General features: G+C 46.0%; 1 protein-coding gene across 1 annotated transcript in view; it reads left to right on the forward strand.

The window, feature by feature from the left end:
* Positions 1–3,051: 3,051 nt before the first annotated feature.
* Positions 3,052–17,273, forward strand: part of Tbc1d8-9 (TBC1 domain family member 8/9) — an 83,512-nt gene continuing 69,290 nt past the window's right edge. Inside the window, exon 1 of the mRNA XM_068349357.1 lies at positions 3,052–3,186. Within this exon, the coding sequence (XP_068205458.1) occupies positions 3,143–3,186 (44 nt within the window). The 5' untranslated portion in view covers positions 3,052–3,142. The remainder of the gene's footprint in view (positions 3,187–17,273) is intronic.

The following is a 17,273-nucleotide window of genomic DNA, read 5'->3' on the forward strand; positions in this document are numbered from 1 at the left end:
TCCAATTTTTTTGTTCGCATTTAACCCTTTTACCCCCAGGCTCTTTGGAAATTTCCAACCCTTAACCCCCAGGGAGTTATTTTTTTCCCCAGCCTTAATTTTTGTCATAGAGAGGTCAGGTTGTTCTCATTCTCTTGGAAAATGCCTGAATTTTTAAAAATAATTATCAAAAATATGAAAAAAAAAAAAAAAGATTTTATAGCATTTTTTTGCAAGGACGTACCGGTACGTCCATGGGGTTAAAGGGATGGGTTTTGTGAAACGTACCAGTACGTCCTTTGGGGGTAAAAGGGATAATAGAGAACCCCATAGGTGGGTACGGTTAAGTGTGCCTTACTTAGGGTAGCCACCTGCAGCTCAGAAATTTACACAATATATTTGTATAAGAAGGAACCATTCTTATATCGTGCTTCAAAACTTGCATATTAATGGTCTAAAGTGTGTTACATGGGGTAGTCACCTGGAGCTTAGAAAATTACAGAACATCTTTGTACATGAAGGAAAAGTTAGGACAAATAGAGCGAGACCTTTTAGCTAAGGGTTTCAGAGGCGTGCTGTGAAATTTTTTTAAAACGTCTCATTTCCAAGGCATTCTGAGACTGAGTGCAGCTAACATTAAGGCAAGGAAAAAGTTTCATATTTGGCGAAGAATGGAAGGTTACACATACTGAAGGCATGATTTTGCAGACTGACAAGATTGACAAAGATATGCCCACATAATTTTAAAATAATCAGACGCCCAAATACAGAACAAATAGTGTTCTGTATTGGTTCAACCGAGAAAAACCTTTCACTCTCCAATTAAGAACAAATCTGTATTTTACATAATGACTGGCAACCCTACATCATGAGAAATACACTACAAGCCTTATCATTATTAGCTAAGCTACAACCCTAGTTGGAAAAGCAGGATGCTACAAGCCCAAGGGCTCCAACAGGGAAAAATATCCCAGCAAGGAAAGGAAATAAACTACAAGAGAAGTAATGAACTATTAAATTGGAATATTTTAAAAACAGTGACATCAAAATACAATAGATCTTTCGTATATAGTCAATAAAAAAACACGAGGAAGAGAAATAAGATAGAATATTGTGCCTAAGCGTACCCTCAAGCAAGAGAACTCTAACCCAAGACAGTGGAAGACCATGATACAGAGACTATGGCACTACCCAAGACTAGAGAACAATGGTATGATTTGGGAGTGTCCTTCTCCTAAAAGAGCTGCTTACCATAGCTTGAGTGTCTTTTCTACCCTTACCGAGAGGAAAGTGGCCACTGAACAATTACAGTGCAGTAGTTAACCACTTGAGTGAAGAAAAATTGTTTTGTAGTCTTGAGTGTTTGAGGACTGAGGTGAATGTAAAAATATGCCAGATTATTCAGTGTATGTAGAGGCAAAGGGAAAATGAGCCATAACCAGAGAAGGATAAATTGAAGTACTGTCTGGTTAGTCAAAGTGCCCCATAACTCTGGCGGTGTTATCTCAACGGGTGGCTGGTTCCTTGGCCAACTAAATACCTCATGAAGGAATAGCTTTATTCATTGATAATCACAATGATAATTGGTTTAACCAAACCACAAACTATGATATAATTACATTTTTGGCAAACTTAAAATTATTCCTTCGCAAGGATAGTCAGGAGAGTACTTATAATAGTTAGTTTTTACCAATTTATACCATTTTTGGAAACATTAAATCCTTATATAACATTCTCCCATTAAGGAGACCAGAAAATACTTAAAAAGTCCATAATATTATTGAAATTTACTTTTTTTCATGATTTATTTCCCTTAACTAAAGTAATTTTGGGCCATTGGGAATATAGTGAGAATGTATTTAAACTAATAAAGAATCCATTAAAAGAATATAAGTGAATATGGGTCAATAATTATACCAAAACGAAGCAAGGAAAGTAGACAAGACTATGGATTGACGAACTAACAAAATCTGTCTGAGGCCTTTGTCCTGCAGTGAACTTGCAACAGTTGATGATAATGATGTTGAGCTATAGTAAAATGTAGTTTTTTTTTTTTTTTTTGTAAAGTGTCTATACAATACAGCAAACATATATTACAAAAATCAATGCATTTATTACCATATAAAAATAGAGTTTCTTACCATGGTACACAACTTCGGAGTTAATGTCACGCATATGACCTTAACACTTGAAAACCAACTTCAAAGTGAGACCAGCTGTAGTAAGATAGTCAATATTAAGGGAAATAATTATAAGGTTCTTTAAACTACGCAGTTATAGTTCCTAACGATCGTTAGCCAATTTTAATTAACTATCCAGCTCTGTTTTTCTCCGAATTAATCAATAATCACATATAATTAAGAGGAAAATAGAAAACAAGAACCTCAAATTGAATATAGAATGGAGTTGTGAAATTAAATAAACATTAAATCAGTGATAGTTCTTAACGATCGTTAGGCAATCCTAATTAACCATTCAGCTCTGTTTTTCTCCGAATTAATTAATAATCCCATATGATTAAGTGGAAAATAGAAAGCAAGAACCCAAATTTAATATAGAAGGGAGTTTTGAAATTAAATAAACATTAAATTATCCAATTTTAATGACGATTTTCCATTAAAATATGAATAATTTTGTTTACATTTATAACAAGTGTGGATGAAGGCTGGGTCCAATGAAATCGCACCAATCAAATCACGGCATCAGGCTATGCTTCACTCGACAGCCTCCAATCAGGGAGTGGCTACCAAGCTCTCTTGACCCATCCAGCCAATCAGAGACCGGCTACCAAGCTTGCATCACCACGGAAAGTCAACAGATTGCAGGGTTGCCAATCGTACGATAATTATCGTACATGTACGATTATTTTGGGTCCGGTACGATGTACGATACATACCTTGGGTATGTACGTGTGTTTGATTAAGCAATTATACTAAAATACCTTGAAATAAGCTATATATTTTACTCCTTAATAATCTTGTTCAAAGTGTGTACGATAATTTTGGTTTAAAAAACGACAATTTTAAGTCTCATGTACGATAATCCAGTGGAAATAATCTGGTCACCCTGTCAGAATGTAAACATCCGGATGTCACACACACACACAAGGGATCAGCTGATCGTGATTATGTTACTTCCGTAACGTTACTACGTTGTTACAAACATGTGGGTTAAACCCGAGGAGGTGCTGATTTCCGGCGGTTTTTGGTGCGTATAACGTTATATTTGTTACGTTTGTCAGTTACGTTTTATAGGGGGAAAGAAACGTTTGTGTTATGGGCGTCTTTGCTAGCCAGCAGCGTATTCGATATCTAACGTATATTAATTTATATCATTTGCTTGTGGACGTTTAAAGCTTAATATTTATAGTTTTTTTATATTGGAAAAGTAGCCGTTTTAGTTAATGTGGACGAACTGGATCAGTAATTAAAATGTTGGTAAATATTTACCTTAGCACCCACATATCACTATAACACATTACATACGAAGAAAATGAGTGTTCCTAATTTTTATATATGTATTTTTGGAGCCTTAGTTGGTCGCAACGACTGATCATGTGTAGAATCCAAAAGTTATGACTGGAAAACCCATATTTTGAAAGAGTAGCGAAGATAATATCCAACCTAACCTAAGTGCTGTTTCCTTACGTGCTAGCTTAGCGGAGGGGGCATGTCCCCTTTGTGACCCCCCCCCCCCCCCCCCTAGACACTATCGTATCCTTAGCTTACCGTAAGACTAAGTCTCGATCCTGTTTTTCCTTCCCAACTGGCTTTAGTGGCGAGGTAAGACCAAACCATATTTCATAAATTATAAAACTAGCTTATTTTATTCTATGGAGCCCTTGTATATCAGTGTCCAGTTCTTCCAGCGACCATGAAATATGGACACCAACTAAACTAGACTTCCCTCCACCCTAACCTAACCTACAAGCCGCGTCCTTACTTACTTACCAAACGGGGGGGGGGGGGGGGGGGGGGGCTAACGCTTCCCTGCAACCCCCTTACACTGCTGTATCTTTAGTCAGCCGGCGTCATACTCACAGGTGGCCGCTATGATGGCTAATTGAAGAATAAGTTTTCTTTTTTATTATTATCCCTCTAACCCCCAAGGTAAGGTTAAATTTTGAGCACATTTTGCTATATATATGTTTTTTCAATATTAAACTTACCCGATAATCATGTAGCTGTCAACTCCGTTGCCCGACAGAATTCTACGGAAGGGATACGCCAGCGATCACTATACTAGAAGGGGGTGTACTCACCAGCGCCACCTGTGGCCAGGTACTGCAGTACTTCTTGTTGACACCACCTCAATTTTTCCTCTGTCGTGCTTCCGGCAAGACATACATGGATACGCTTATAATTTTGGAGTCTTGTTCACGGTTTTTGGTGAAGTATTGCTCTAAGATTTCAGCTTTCGCTATACTGGAAACTTGTCTATTAGCTTAGATAGCTTTTATATTGATTTGATTAATGGTTAACGATCTTTTGCTTTAATTGGAATCCCCCTTGACTGTTCTTTGATTCAAGATGTCCGACCTTTCTCAAGCCCCTCCCCAAAGATGATGTAGGACTTGTATTAGGCGTATTCCGAAGGCCTCGGTTGATCCTCACACCGTTTGTTCCGACTGTAGGGGAAAATCCTGTCAGTTGGAAGATCGATGTGAGGAATGCGCCGGACTTTCGGAACTTGATTTTGTTCGATTCCTAAAGTATACCACTAAGTTAGAGAGAGAGAGAGTTAGGAGGAGTTCGGCTCGCTCTTCGCTTTATTCCTCACCCCATGATCCTCAACCTTTTCCTCCCCCTGTAGTGGCTACCCCCGAACCTACTTTTTGTGCTCAGCCTGATATGTCTGATGTTTTACGTGCCATTCAGGCTTTAGGTGATAAAGTGGAGTCGGTAGTGAGTACCACAAGTTCCTCTTGGCGGACGTCAAGGAACTTAAGGTGAAAAGTGCAGTGGGAAGTGGTAGTGCCAGTGCTGTGCCGAGTGCTAGTGTCAGTGTCAGTGTTGTGCGTGAGGGTACTTCTGTGCGTGCCAGTCGTCCTCCCAGTCCGGGACCTCTTGCAAGCTCCCAAGCCCAGGGGAGAAGCAATGTCGAAGGGCAAAAGGGTTCGGCAGGCCTTGATCGGCGCACAGAAGTATCCTCGGTGGTTGCGGGCGTATCTTACGGAGATCGTCACTTCCACTCTCAGACGATTGAGCCTTTTATTCCCTCGTCTGCAGTAGAATTTTCGGGGAGAAAACGCTGGACTCAGGTCTCAAGACCTCTTAAACGTAAAGTCCAAACCTCACGAGTTCAACCCGGATGTAGTCATTGGGCTAGCTCTGACTCGCCGCAGTCATCAGGTGACTGCACACCTCCTAAGAGAGGTAAGGCGATGCCTCAACAGACCTCAACTTCTGTTAAGGCTTTGCCTCAACAGACCTCATCGTCTGTTGATCCCAAGATGGCTTTGCTGCAGTCCATGCAGTCGCAGCTTGCGGTCTTAATGCGTGAGTTTCAGGCAGAGAAGGTTACACCTCCTCCTGCGAGCGCTCCTCCTCTCCGCAGTCCAGTCTGCCAGACGTACGAAGTTGAGGTTCCTCAAGCTACCTCCATGCGTGAGCTACCGCGTTGGGAGTTGCCAGTTACCAGCGTTGTGCAGCAACCTCCACCTTCCTTAAGGCAGGAATCTCTTACCACGCTACAACCTCCTCAACAATGGGGACAGGAGTTTTATGCCTTACAACCTCCTCTTCCTTTGAGGCAAGAGTTTCTTGCTGTAAGACCATCCTCGAGGCAGCAACCTCTTGAGGTACGACAACCTCTACCATCCTTGAGGCAGCCACCTCAGCTCTCGCAGCTGCAACCTCAACTCTCGAGGCAAGCTCCTCAAGAACCTCAACTCGTGAGACAGGAGTCGCGTTCTGCGCAGCCGCCACCTCAACTCTCGCAGCTCACACCTCAAGAACCTCAACTCGTGAGACAGGAATCTCTTACTGCGCAACCACCTCAACCCTTGAAGCAAGCGCAACTCTTGAGACAGGAACCTCATGCAATGAGTCAGCCACCTCAACGCATGCATCTACCACCTTCTCCTCTACTTGACCAGTCTTTGCAGCCTGAACCTCAGGTTTTACTTCAGTCTCCTCTCACCACACTTGCTCCTCAAACCTCCGCAGAACCTCCTTCATCCCAGCCTCATGACTTTGTCATTACCAGCCCTCATCCTCTTCAACAGAGACTTGAGGATGAGACCGCAAGTGTTTATGCACCCGCTTGTCAGGATTCTGCTGTTCAGCACACCGCTGTAACTTTACCTCTCGCTTCTCAACACTCAGGTGATGAGGTTTCTGAGGAGGAAGCTGCGCACCTTGATGATCCCTCTTCGGACGTGGAGGAACCCAAGTCGCTACCACCCTCCATTGACTTTCGCAAGGTCCTGGCTCTTTTCAGAGAGGTTTACCCGGATCATTTTGTTTCTGCTACCCCTCGCTCTCCTCCATCAGAGTTTTCTCTAGGCATGCAACCTGTTAAGTCGGCCTACACTAAGCTCGTCTTTGCTAGATCCTCTAAGAGAGCTTTAAGAATGTTAGGGGATTGGTTGCAGTCCAAACAGCAACTAGGGAAGACTTCATTTATGTTTCCTCCCACTAAGCTGACTTCTAAGGCGGGCGTATGGTATGCCACAGGAGAGGAACCAGGCTTGGGAATCCCTGCCTCTGCCCAGGCTGACTTCTCAAGTTTGGTTGACTCTCCACGTAGATCGGCTATGAGGCGCTCTAAGGTCTGCTGGACCTTTTCCGACTTAGACCACTTCTTAAAGGGTGTCTTTCGCGCCTTTGAGATTTTCAATTTTCTCGACTGGTGCCTGGGGGCCTTGAGCAAGAAGACTGCCCCATCTGACAAGGACTCGGCCATGCTTATTATTGTCCTGTATGGATAAAGCAATTCGCGATGGGTCCGGCGAACTTGCCTCCATGTTTGTTTCGGGAGTACTCAAGAAAAGGGAACAACTGTGCACTTTCCTTTCCACTGGTATCACCTCTTGTCAAAGGTCTCAGTTACTTTTTGCTCCGCTTTCTAAGTTCCTGTTTCCTGAGGAGCTTATCAAGGAATTGTCTGCGGCCCTTATTCAGAAGGACACTCATGACCTTGTGGCCTCTTCAGCTCGTAAGGCTAAGGTTGCTCCTTCGGTTCCTAGAACTTACCGCACCCCAGTGGCCGATACTCCTGCTACAAGATTTATTCCGCCCTTTCGTGGCAGAGCCCCCAGCCGAGGAAGTACCCGTCCAGACGCTTTCAGGGGCAGGTCTAAGAAAGGTCCCAAGCCTTCGAAAGGCAAACACTGACTCTCCTCCTCTCCAGACAGCAGTAGGAGCCAGACTCAAGATCTTCTGGCAAGCTTGGGAAAGAAGAGGTGCAGACGCCCAGTCTGTCAAGTGGCTAAGGGAGGGTTACAGGATACCATTCTGCCGCAATCCCCCTCTGACCACTTCTCCCATCAACCTCTCTCCCAACTACAAGGAAAAGGACAAGAGGCTAGCATTACACCAGGAGGTGTCGCTCCTGTTACAGAAGAAGGCAGTGGTGATAGTCCGGGACCATCAATCCCCGGGCTTCTACAACCGTCTCTTTCTGGTGGCCAAGAAGACAGGAGGTTGGAGACCGGTGCTGGACGTCAGCGCGCTCAATGCTTATGTCACCAAGCAGACGTTCACTATGGAGACGACGAAGTCGGTCCTAGCAGCGGTCAGGCAGGAGGACTGGATGGTCTCGTTGGATCTGAAAGACGCTTACTTTCACGTTCCTATTCATCCAGACTCCCAACCTTTCCTGAGATTCGTTTTTGGAAAGGTTGTGTACCAATTCCAAGCCCTGTGTTTTGGCCTAAGCACAGCACCTATGGTGTTTACGCGTCTGATGAGGAATATTGCAAAATTCCTCCACTTAGCGGACATCAGAGCCTCCCTGTATTTAGACGACTGGCTGTTAAGAGCCCCCACAAGTCGTCGCTGTCTGGAGAGTCTCAACTGGACTTTGGACTTGATCAGGGAACTGGGTCTTTTGGTCAACTTAGAGAAGTCCCAGCTTATTCCCTCCCAATCCATCGTTTACCTGGGAATGGAGATTCGGAGTCAAGCTTTTCGGGCTTTTCCGTCGGCCCCAAGAATCAGCCAAGCCCTAGAGTGCATTCTGAGCATGCTGAAGAGGAGCAGTTGCTCGGTGAGACAGTGGATGAGTCTAACAGGGACCCTGTCATCGTTAGCCCTGTTCATCGAGTTAGGGAGACTCCACCTCCGCCCTCTCCAATTCCATCTAGCAGCTCACTGGGACAAGGATTTGACGCTCGAAGCGGTCTCTATTCCTGTCACCAAAGAGATGAAGACTACTCTCATGTGGTGGAAGACCAACATCCTTCTCAAGGAGGGTCTATCGTTAGCGATTCAGACCCCCAATCTTCATCTCTTTTCGGACGCATCAGACTCGGGCTGGGGCGCGACCTTGGACGGACAGGAATGCTCGGGAATATGGAACAAGGAACAGGAAGCGCTTCACATCAACTGCAAGGAGCTGCTGGCAGTTCATCTGGCCTTAATGAACTTCAAGTCCCTCCTGCTAAACAAGGTGGTGGAGGTGAACTCCGACAACACCACAGCCTTGGCTTACATCTCCAAGCAGGGAGGGACCCATTCGAGGAAGCTGTACGAGATAGCAAGGGACCTCCTCATTTGGTCAAGAAGTCTAAACCTCTCACTGGTAACGAGGTTCATTCAGGGCAATATGAACGTCTCAGCAGATCGCCTCAGCAGGAAAGATCAAGTCATCCCCACGGAATGGACCCTTCACTAGAGCGTGTGCAACAGACTTTGGACCTTGTGGGGTCAGCCAACGATAGATCTGTTCGCCACCTCCATGACCAAGAGGCTCCCTTTGTACTGTTCCCCAGTTCCAGACCCAGCAGCAGTTCACGTGGATGCCTTTCTGCTGGATTGGTCCCATCTCGACCTATATGCATTCCCGCCGTTCAAGATCATCAACAGAGTCATTCAGAAGTTCGTCTCTCACGAAGGGACACGGCTGACGCTGGTTGCTCCCCTTTGGCCTGCAAGAGAATGGTTCACAGAGGTACTACAATGGCTGGACTCTCCCTCTAAGAATGGACCTTCTACGTCAACCTCACGTAAAGAAGGTACACCCAAACCTCCACGCTCTTCGTCTGACTGCCTTCAGACTGTCGAAAGACTCGCTAGAGCTAGAGGCTTTTCGAAGGAGGCAGCCAGAGCGATTGCCAGAGCAAGGAGGATATCCACTCGTAGAGTCTACCAATCCAAGTGGGAAGTCTTCCGAAGCTGGTGCAGAGCCAATGCAGTTTCCTCTACCAATACCTCTGTAACCCAAGTTGCTGACTTCCTATTACATCTTAGGAATGTTAGATCTCTTTCGGCTCCTACGATTAAAGGGTACAGAAGTATGTTGGCTTCAGTTCTCCGCCACAGAGGTTTGGATCTGTCCTCCAACAAGGACCTACAAGACATCCTTAAATCTTTCGAGACTTCTAAAGAACGTCGTTTGTCCACTCCAGGCTGGAATCTAGACGTAGTCTTAAGATTCCTTATGTCTCCTAGGTTCGAACCTCTCCAGTCAGCTTCCTTCAAAGACCTTACTCTCAAAACTCTTTTCCTCGTCTGCCTTGCGACAGCCAAAAGAGTTAGTGAGATTCACGCCTTCAGCAAGAACATAGGATTCACATCCGAATCAGCAACATGTTCTTTACAGCTCGGATTTTTAGCTAAAAATGAACTTCCTTCACGTCCTTGGCCTAGATCGTTCGAAATTCCTAGCCTTTCCAACATGGTGGGTAACGAGCTAGAGAGAGTTCTTTGCCCTGTCAGAGCTCTGAAATATTATCTTAAAAGGTCAAAACCTATACGAGGACAGTCAGAGGCCTTATGGTGTGCCATCAAGAAACCTTCGATGCCTATGTCCAAAAACGCAGTTTCGTATTATATAAGGCTTCTGATTAGAGAAGCTCATTCTCACATGAAGGATGAAGACCTTGCTTTGCTGAAGGTAAGGACCCACGAAGTGAGAGCTGTAGCCACTTCGATGGCCTTTAAACAGAACCGTTCTCTGCAGAGTATTATGGATGCAACTTATTGGAGGAGCAAGTCAGTGTTTGCATCATTTTATCTGAAAGATGTCCAGTCTCTTTACGAGAACTGCTACACCCTGGGACCATTCGTAGCAGCGAGTGCAGTAGTAGGTGAGGGCTCAGCCACTACATTCCCTTAATCCCATAACCTTTTTTAACCTTTCTCTTGAATGCTTTTATTGTTGTTTTTTGGGTTGTTACGGTAGGCTAAGAAGCCTTCCGCATCCTGTTTGATTTGGCGGGTGGTCAATTCGTTCTTGAGAAGCGCCTAGGTTAGAGGTTGTGTAGAGGTCCTTTAGTATGGGTTGCAGCCCTTTATACTTCAGCACCTTAGGGTTGTTCAGCCTCCTAAGAGGAACGCTGCGCTCAGTAAGGAAGACGAACTTATTAAAGGCAGAGTAATGGTTCAAGTCGACTTCCTTACCAGGTACTTATAATTTCATTGTTATTTTGAATAACTGATAATATGAAATACGGGATACTTGCTTACTGATATACATGTACACTGGTTTTCACCCACCTCCCTGGGTGTGAATCAGCTACATGATTATCGGGTAAGTTTAATATTGAAAAATGTTATTTTCATTAGTAAAATAAATTTTTGAATATACTTACCCGATAATCATGATTTAATTGACCCACCCTTCCTCCCCATAGAGAACCAGTGGACCGAGGAAAAATTGAGGTGGTGTCAACAAGAAGTACTGCAGTACCTGGCCACAGGTGGCGCTGGTGAGTACACCCCCTTCTAGTATAGTGATCGCTGGCGTATCCCTTCCGTAGAATTCTGTCGGGCAACGGAGTTGACAGCTACATGATTATCGGGTAAGTATATTCAAAAATTTATTTTACTAATGAAAATAACATTTTTAAATATTTAACTTAGCCGGTGAATATATAGCTGCAACTCTGTTGCTCGACAGACAAAAAACTGTACAAAAAACTCGCCAGCGATCGCTATACAGGTTGCGGGTGTGCCCATCAGCGCCAACTGTCGGCTAGATACCATACTCCATGTAAACAAAGACTCAATTTTCTCTCTGTCGACGTGTCGACAAGACGTACTTTACTCGCTGTTGAAACCTGGAGTTTTTCCCATCATCTTTGGTGAAGTACTATATTCTGGTTTTGAGCTTTCGCTGTGCAGGGTTTTTCTTCAAATAAATCCTTGAACTCTTTTTTGTATCGGATTCATTGTTGATGACTTAGATCGTTTTTTGGAATTTTCCTTTGACCAATTCAAAATGGCTGACCTTTCACAAGTTCCCAAGTTTAGAAAATGCAATGCTAGGGACTGTTCTAGGCGTCTTCCGAAGGCTTCTCTCGACCCTCACACTGTTTGTTCCAATTGTCGGGGTAAAACCTGTCAATTGGAAGATCGGTGTGAGGAATGCGTGGGCCTTTCGGAATTCGATTTTATCGAATTTGAGAAGTACACACGCAGGCTAGAGAGAGATAGAATTAGGAGAAGTTCTTCTAGGTCGATAGATTTTTCCTCTCCTCATGCCCCACAACCTATTCCTTCCCCTGTAGTGGTTGTTCCTAACCCCCCTCCTAGCACTCAGGAACCATCGATGGCTGACATGATGCGTGCTATCCATGCCCTGGGGGAGAGAGTTGAGTCCCTTGCAAGTGACCGCAATCAACTCATGGCGGATGTTAAGGAGCTAAAGTGCCAAAGTGCCGCGGGAAGTGATAAAGTGCCTAGTGAAAGTGTTGTGAACAGTGTTGCGCTTGAGGGTTCGTCTGTTCGTGCCTGTCGTCCTCCTAGTCCGGGACCTCTTGCAAGCTCCCAAGCCCAGGGGAGAAGCAATGTCGTACGACGCATGGGTTCGAGAGGCCTTGATCAGCGAACAGACGTTCCCTCCATGGTATCAGGCGTATCTCCCCAAGATCGCCCCTACCTACGTAAGACGAGAGAGCCCGTTTTTACCTCGTCGTCTGAAGGTGTTTCTCGTAAGAAACTTTGGACCAAGGTCTCACGACCTTTAAAGCGTAAGTCGGTCCCTTCAGGACAAGTCCAACGTCCCGGTTGTAGCCACTGGGTCAGTTCGGACTCGTTGCCGTCATCTGATGACTGCTCACCGCCTAAGAGAGGCAAAGCGGTACCGCTTCAGTCGCTAACCCCGTCTGTTGCCGCACCTGCTCCCGTAGACCCTAAATGGGCTTTGCTGCAAGACATGCAGTCCAAGCTTACGTCGTTGATGCAGGACTTTCATGCGGAGAAGGTTGCTGCTGAACCTTCTGGCCAACAACCTTCCAAGCGATCGGTTGTGCGTCTTGTTGACGCTGAGGTAACCTTCTCGCGTCTACCAGTTGAGGTGGTTCCTCCACCGATGCGACCCAGTGTGGGTTGCCAGCCGCACGTTGACGTTAAGCGACGCTCGGAGGTGGTTGTTGACGTTCAGGACGTTCAACAACCATCAGAGGTGACTTGTTTTGACGCGGTGCGTCAACCTCCGCAACCCGGTGTGGTTTCGACTGCACAACCCAGACGGTCTAGACAGTCTCGGGTGGACGCTGTGCGTCCTCGCGCTCCCATGGTTGTTGACAGTTCACAGACTGTGCAGCAGTTCCATGACGTTGCGTCCGGCTCCGTCACGCATGCACCAGTGCGACCGGACTCAGCGAACCAGACGTTGCCCACTCCGTTGCCGTTTCCTCATCAGTTTTCGGATGAGGAACTATCTGATGAGGATGTTGCTGAACAACAAGACGATCAACAGTCAGAACTGGACGAGCCCAAGGCAACTCAACCATCATTGGACTTTAGAAAAGTCATGGCTGTATTCAAAGAGTTGTTTCCTGACCATTTTATTTCTGTGGCTCCTCGTTCTCCGCCGTCAGAGTTTGTATTAGGCATGCCTTCTACCGCACCTGCCTTTACTAAACTCGTCCTCTCACGCTCATCCAAGAGAGCTTTGCGGCTGTTAGGAGACTGGTTAGAGTCCAAGAAGAGTTTAGGGAAGACAGCATTTGCCTTTCCCCCATCTAAACTCTCTTCTAGATCGAGCGTCTGGTATGCCACGGGAGAAGTTCTCGGCTTGGGAGTTCCTGCCTCTGCCCAGGGCGACTTCTCAAGTCTTGTAGACTCTCCCCGCTGCCTTGCCATGAGACGCTCGAAGATTTGTTGGTCACCATCGGACCTGGACCACCTTCTTGAAGGGATCTTTAGGGCTTTCGAAGTCTTTAACTTTTTAGACTGGTGCTTAGGAGCCCTGAGCAGGAAAATCTCTTCGACAGATAAGGATATTTCTTTGCTCATTATGTCCTGCATGGAGAAGGCCGTCCGTGATGGGTCCAATGAGCTAGCTGCCTCATTCACGTCCGGAGTCCTGAAAAAGCGAGAGTCTCTCTGTTCGTTCCTGTCTGCTGGAGTTACACCATGCCAGAGATCTGAACTTCTCTTTGCTCCCCTTTCCAAGTGCCTGTTTCCTGAAGTCTTGGTAAAGGAAATTGCCGCTTCGTTAGTTCAGAAGGACACCCACGATCTTGTAGCGTCCTCAGGTCGCAAAGCTCCCCCTTTGCCTACATTATCCGCTAGACCGAGGATAGACACTCCAGCGTCTCGCTTTATTCCGCCCTTTCGTGGCAGAGCCTCCAGCAGAGGAGGTGCTCGTGCCGAAGGGAAACGAGGGAAGAGGAAAGGACCCAAGTCCTCCAAGGGCAGAGTCTGACTGCCCGCAACTTCAGACAGCAGTAGGAGCCAGACTCAAGAACTTCTGGCAAGCCTGGGAGAGGAGAGGCGCAGATTCACAATCTGTAAAGTTACTCAGAGAGGGGTACAAAATCCCTTTTGTACGCAATCCCCCTCTAGCAACGTCTCCCATCGATCTCTCTCCCAGGTACAGAGAGGAAGAAAAGAGACAAGCCCTGAAACTGGAAGTGTCTCTTTTGCTAGAGAAGGGAGCGGTGGTCAAAGTCTCGGACCTTCGATCACCGGGATTTTACAACCGTCTCTTCCTAGTTTCAAAGAAGACAGGAGGGTGGAGACCGGTGTTAGACGTCAGTGCTCTGAATGTCTTTGTCACAAAGACGAAGTTCTCCATGGAGACCACAAAGTCAGTCTTAGCAGCGGTCAGAAGGGAAGACTGGATGGTCTCGCTAGACCTAAGGGACGCCTACTTCCACGTCCCCATTCACTCAGACTCCCAACCTTTTCTGAGATTCGTCTTCGAAAATGTGGTCTACCAGTTTAGGGCCCTGTGCTTTGGCCTAAGCACAGCTCCTCTCGTGTTTACGAGGCTGATGAGGAATGTGGCCAAATTCCTCCACTTATCGGACATCCGAGCCTCCCTTTATTTGGACGACTGGCTTCTCAGAGCCTCTTCCAGTCGTCGCTGTCTGAAGGATCTCAAGTGGACTCTAGATCTGACCAAGGAATTGGGACTCCTAGTCAATTTGGAAAAGTCGCAGCTGGTCCCATCCCAAACTATTCTGTATTTAGGGATGGAGATTCACAGTCTAGCTTTTCGGGCTTTTCCGTCGGCCCCCAGAATAGATCAAGCCCTGCTATTCATCCAGAAGATGCTGAAGAAGGAACGCTGCTCAGTCAGGCTGTGGATGAGTCTGGTAGGGACGCTGTCATCCCTGGAACAATTTGTGTCACTAGGAAGACTACACCTCCGTCCTCTTCAATACCATCTAGCTTTTCACTGGAAAAAGGACAAGACGCTAGAAGCGGTCTCGATCCCGATTTCCGAAAAGATAAAGTCTTGTCTGACTTGGTGGAAGGACAATATCAACCTAAGAGAGGGTCTTCCCCTGGCTGTTCAGACTCCCAACCACGTTCTCTTCTCGGACGCATCGGACTTGGGCTGGGGCGCGACACTGGACGGTCGGGAATGCTCAGGTCTGTGGAACTCGAGTCAGAGGAGCATGCATATCAACTGCAAGGAGCTGTTGGCAGTACATCTGGCCTTGAAAAGCTTCGAGTATCTCCTTCGAGGCAAAGTGGTGGAAGTAAACTCAGACAACACCACGGCCTTGGCGTACATCTCCAAACAAGGAGGTACCCACTCACTGACGTTGTACGAGATCGCAAGGGACCTGCTCATCTGGTCAAAAGGTCAAGACATCTCCCTAGTAACGAGGTTCATCCAAGGCGACTTGAACGTCTTAGCAGATTGTCTCAGTCGGAAAGGGCAAGTAATTCCAACAGAATGGACCCTCCACAAGGATGTGTGCAAGAGACTTTGGGCCACTTGGGGCCAACCAACCATAGATCTCTTTGCAACCTCGCTGACCAAGAGGCTTCCAATCTATTGCTCCCCAGTCCCGGACCCAGCAGCAATACATATAGATGCCTTCCTCCTAGATTGGTCACATCTGGATCTCTACGCATTCCCACCGTTCAAGATTGTCAACAAGGTACTGCAGAAGTTCGCCTCTCACGAAGGGACAAGGTTGACGTTAGTTGCTCCCCTCTGGCCCGCGAGAGAATGGTTCACCGAGGTACTTCGATGGCTAGTAGACGTTCCCAGAAGTCTTCCTCTAAGGGTAGACCTTCTACGTCAGCCACACGTAAAGAAGGTACACCAAAGCCTCCACGCTCTTCGTCTGACTGCCTTCAGACTATCGAAAGACTCTCGAGAGCTAGAGGCTTTTCGAAGGAGGCAGCCAGTGCGATTGCTAGAGCAAGGAGAGCGTCTACCATTAGAGTCTACCAATCGAAGTGGGAAGTCTTCCAAGACTGGTGCAAGTCAGTTTCTGTATCCTCGACCAGTACCTCTGTAGCTCAAATAGCTGATTTTCTCTTATACCTGAGAAAAGGACGATCCCTTTCAGCTCCCACTATCAAGGGCTACAGAAGCATGTTGGCATCAGTCTTCCGGCATAGAGGCTTAGATCTTTCCAACAATAAAGATCTGCAAGACCTCCTTAAGTCTTTTGAGACCACCAAGGAGCGTCGTTTGGCTACCCCTGGATGGAATTTAGACGTGGTACTAAGATTCCTCATGTCAGACAGGTTGGAGCCGTTACAATCAGCCTCCCTGAAAGATCTCACTCTTAAGAGTCTTTTCCTGGTATGCTTAGCCTCGGCTAAAAGAGTCAGTGAGATTCATGCCTTCAGCAAGAACATCGGATTTTCGTCGGAAAAAGCCACTTGTTCGCTGCAACTTGGTTTTCTAGCCAAAAATGAGCTGCCTTCTCGGCCTTGGCCTAAATCTTTCGATATTCCCAGCTTATCGGAGATCGTAGGCAATGAACTAGAAAGAGTCTTATGCCCTGTTAGAGCTCTTAAGTTCTATTTAAAGCGTACCAAACCTTTACGAGGCCAATCTGAAGCTTTATGGTGTTCAGTTAAGAAACCATCCTTGCCTATGTCAAAGAATGCTTTGTCATACTTTATCAGATTGTTAATACGAGAAGCTCATTCACATCTGAGTGAGGAAGACCGAACTTTGCTTAAGGTGAAGACGCACGAAGTTAGAGCTGTAGCAACTTCCGTGGCCTTTAAGCAAAATAGATCTCTGCGAAGTATAATGGACGCAACCTATTGGAGAAGCAAGTCAGTGTTCACGTCATTTTACTTGAAAGATGTCCAGTCTCTTTACGAGAACTGCTACACACTGGGACCATTCGTAGCAGCGAGTGCAGTAGTGGGTGAGGGCTCAACCACTACAATTCCCTAATTCCATATCCTTTTAATCTGTCTCTTGAAATGTTTTTAATGTTGTTTTTTATGGGTTGTCCGGAAGGCTAAGAAGCCTTTCGCATCCTGGTTGATTTGGCGGGTGGTCAAAGTCATTTCTTGAGAGCGCCCAGATTAGGGGTTTGATGAGGTCCTGTTGTATGGGTTGCAGCCCTTGATACTTCAGCTCCTAGGGGTCTGTCAGCATCCTAAGAGGATCGCGAGGCTCCGTAAGGAAGACGTACTTATAAGGCAGAGTAATCGTCTAAGTCGACTTCCTTACCAGGTACCTATTTATTTTGTTTTTGTTATTTTGATAACTTCTAAAATGAAATAAAAACTCTTAGCTCATAAGATGTAAACATATTTAACTGGTCTCTACCCACCACCCTGGGTGTGAATCAGCTATATATTCACCGGCTAAGTTAAATATTTAAAAATGATATTTTAATTATAAAATAAATTTTTGAATATACTTACCCGGTGAATATATAAATTAAACGACCCTCCCTTCCTCCC

The sequence above is a fragment of the Palaemon carinicauda genome, chromosome 25 (assembly GCF_036898095.1).
Source record: "Palaemon carinicauda isolate YSFRI2023 chromosome 25, ASM3689809v2, whole genome shotgun sequence".
NCBI classification, from domain to species: Eukaryota; Metazoa; Arthropoda; class Malacostraca; order Decapoda; family Palaemonidae; genus Palaemon; species Palaemon carinicauda.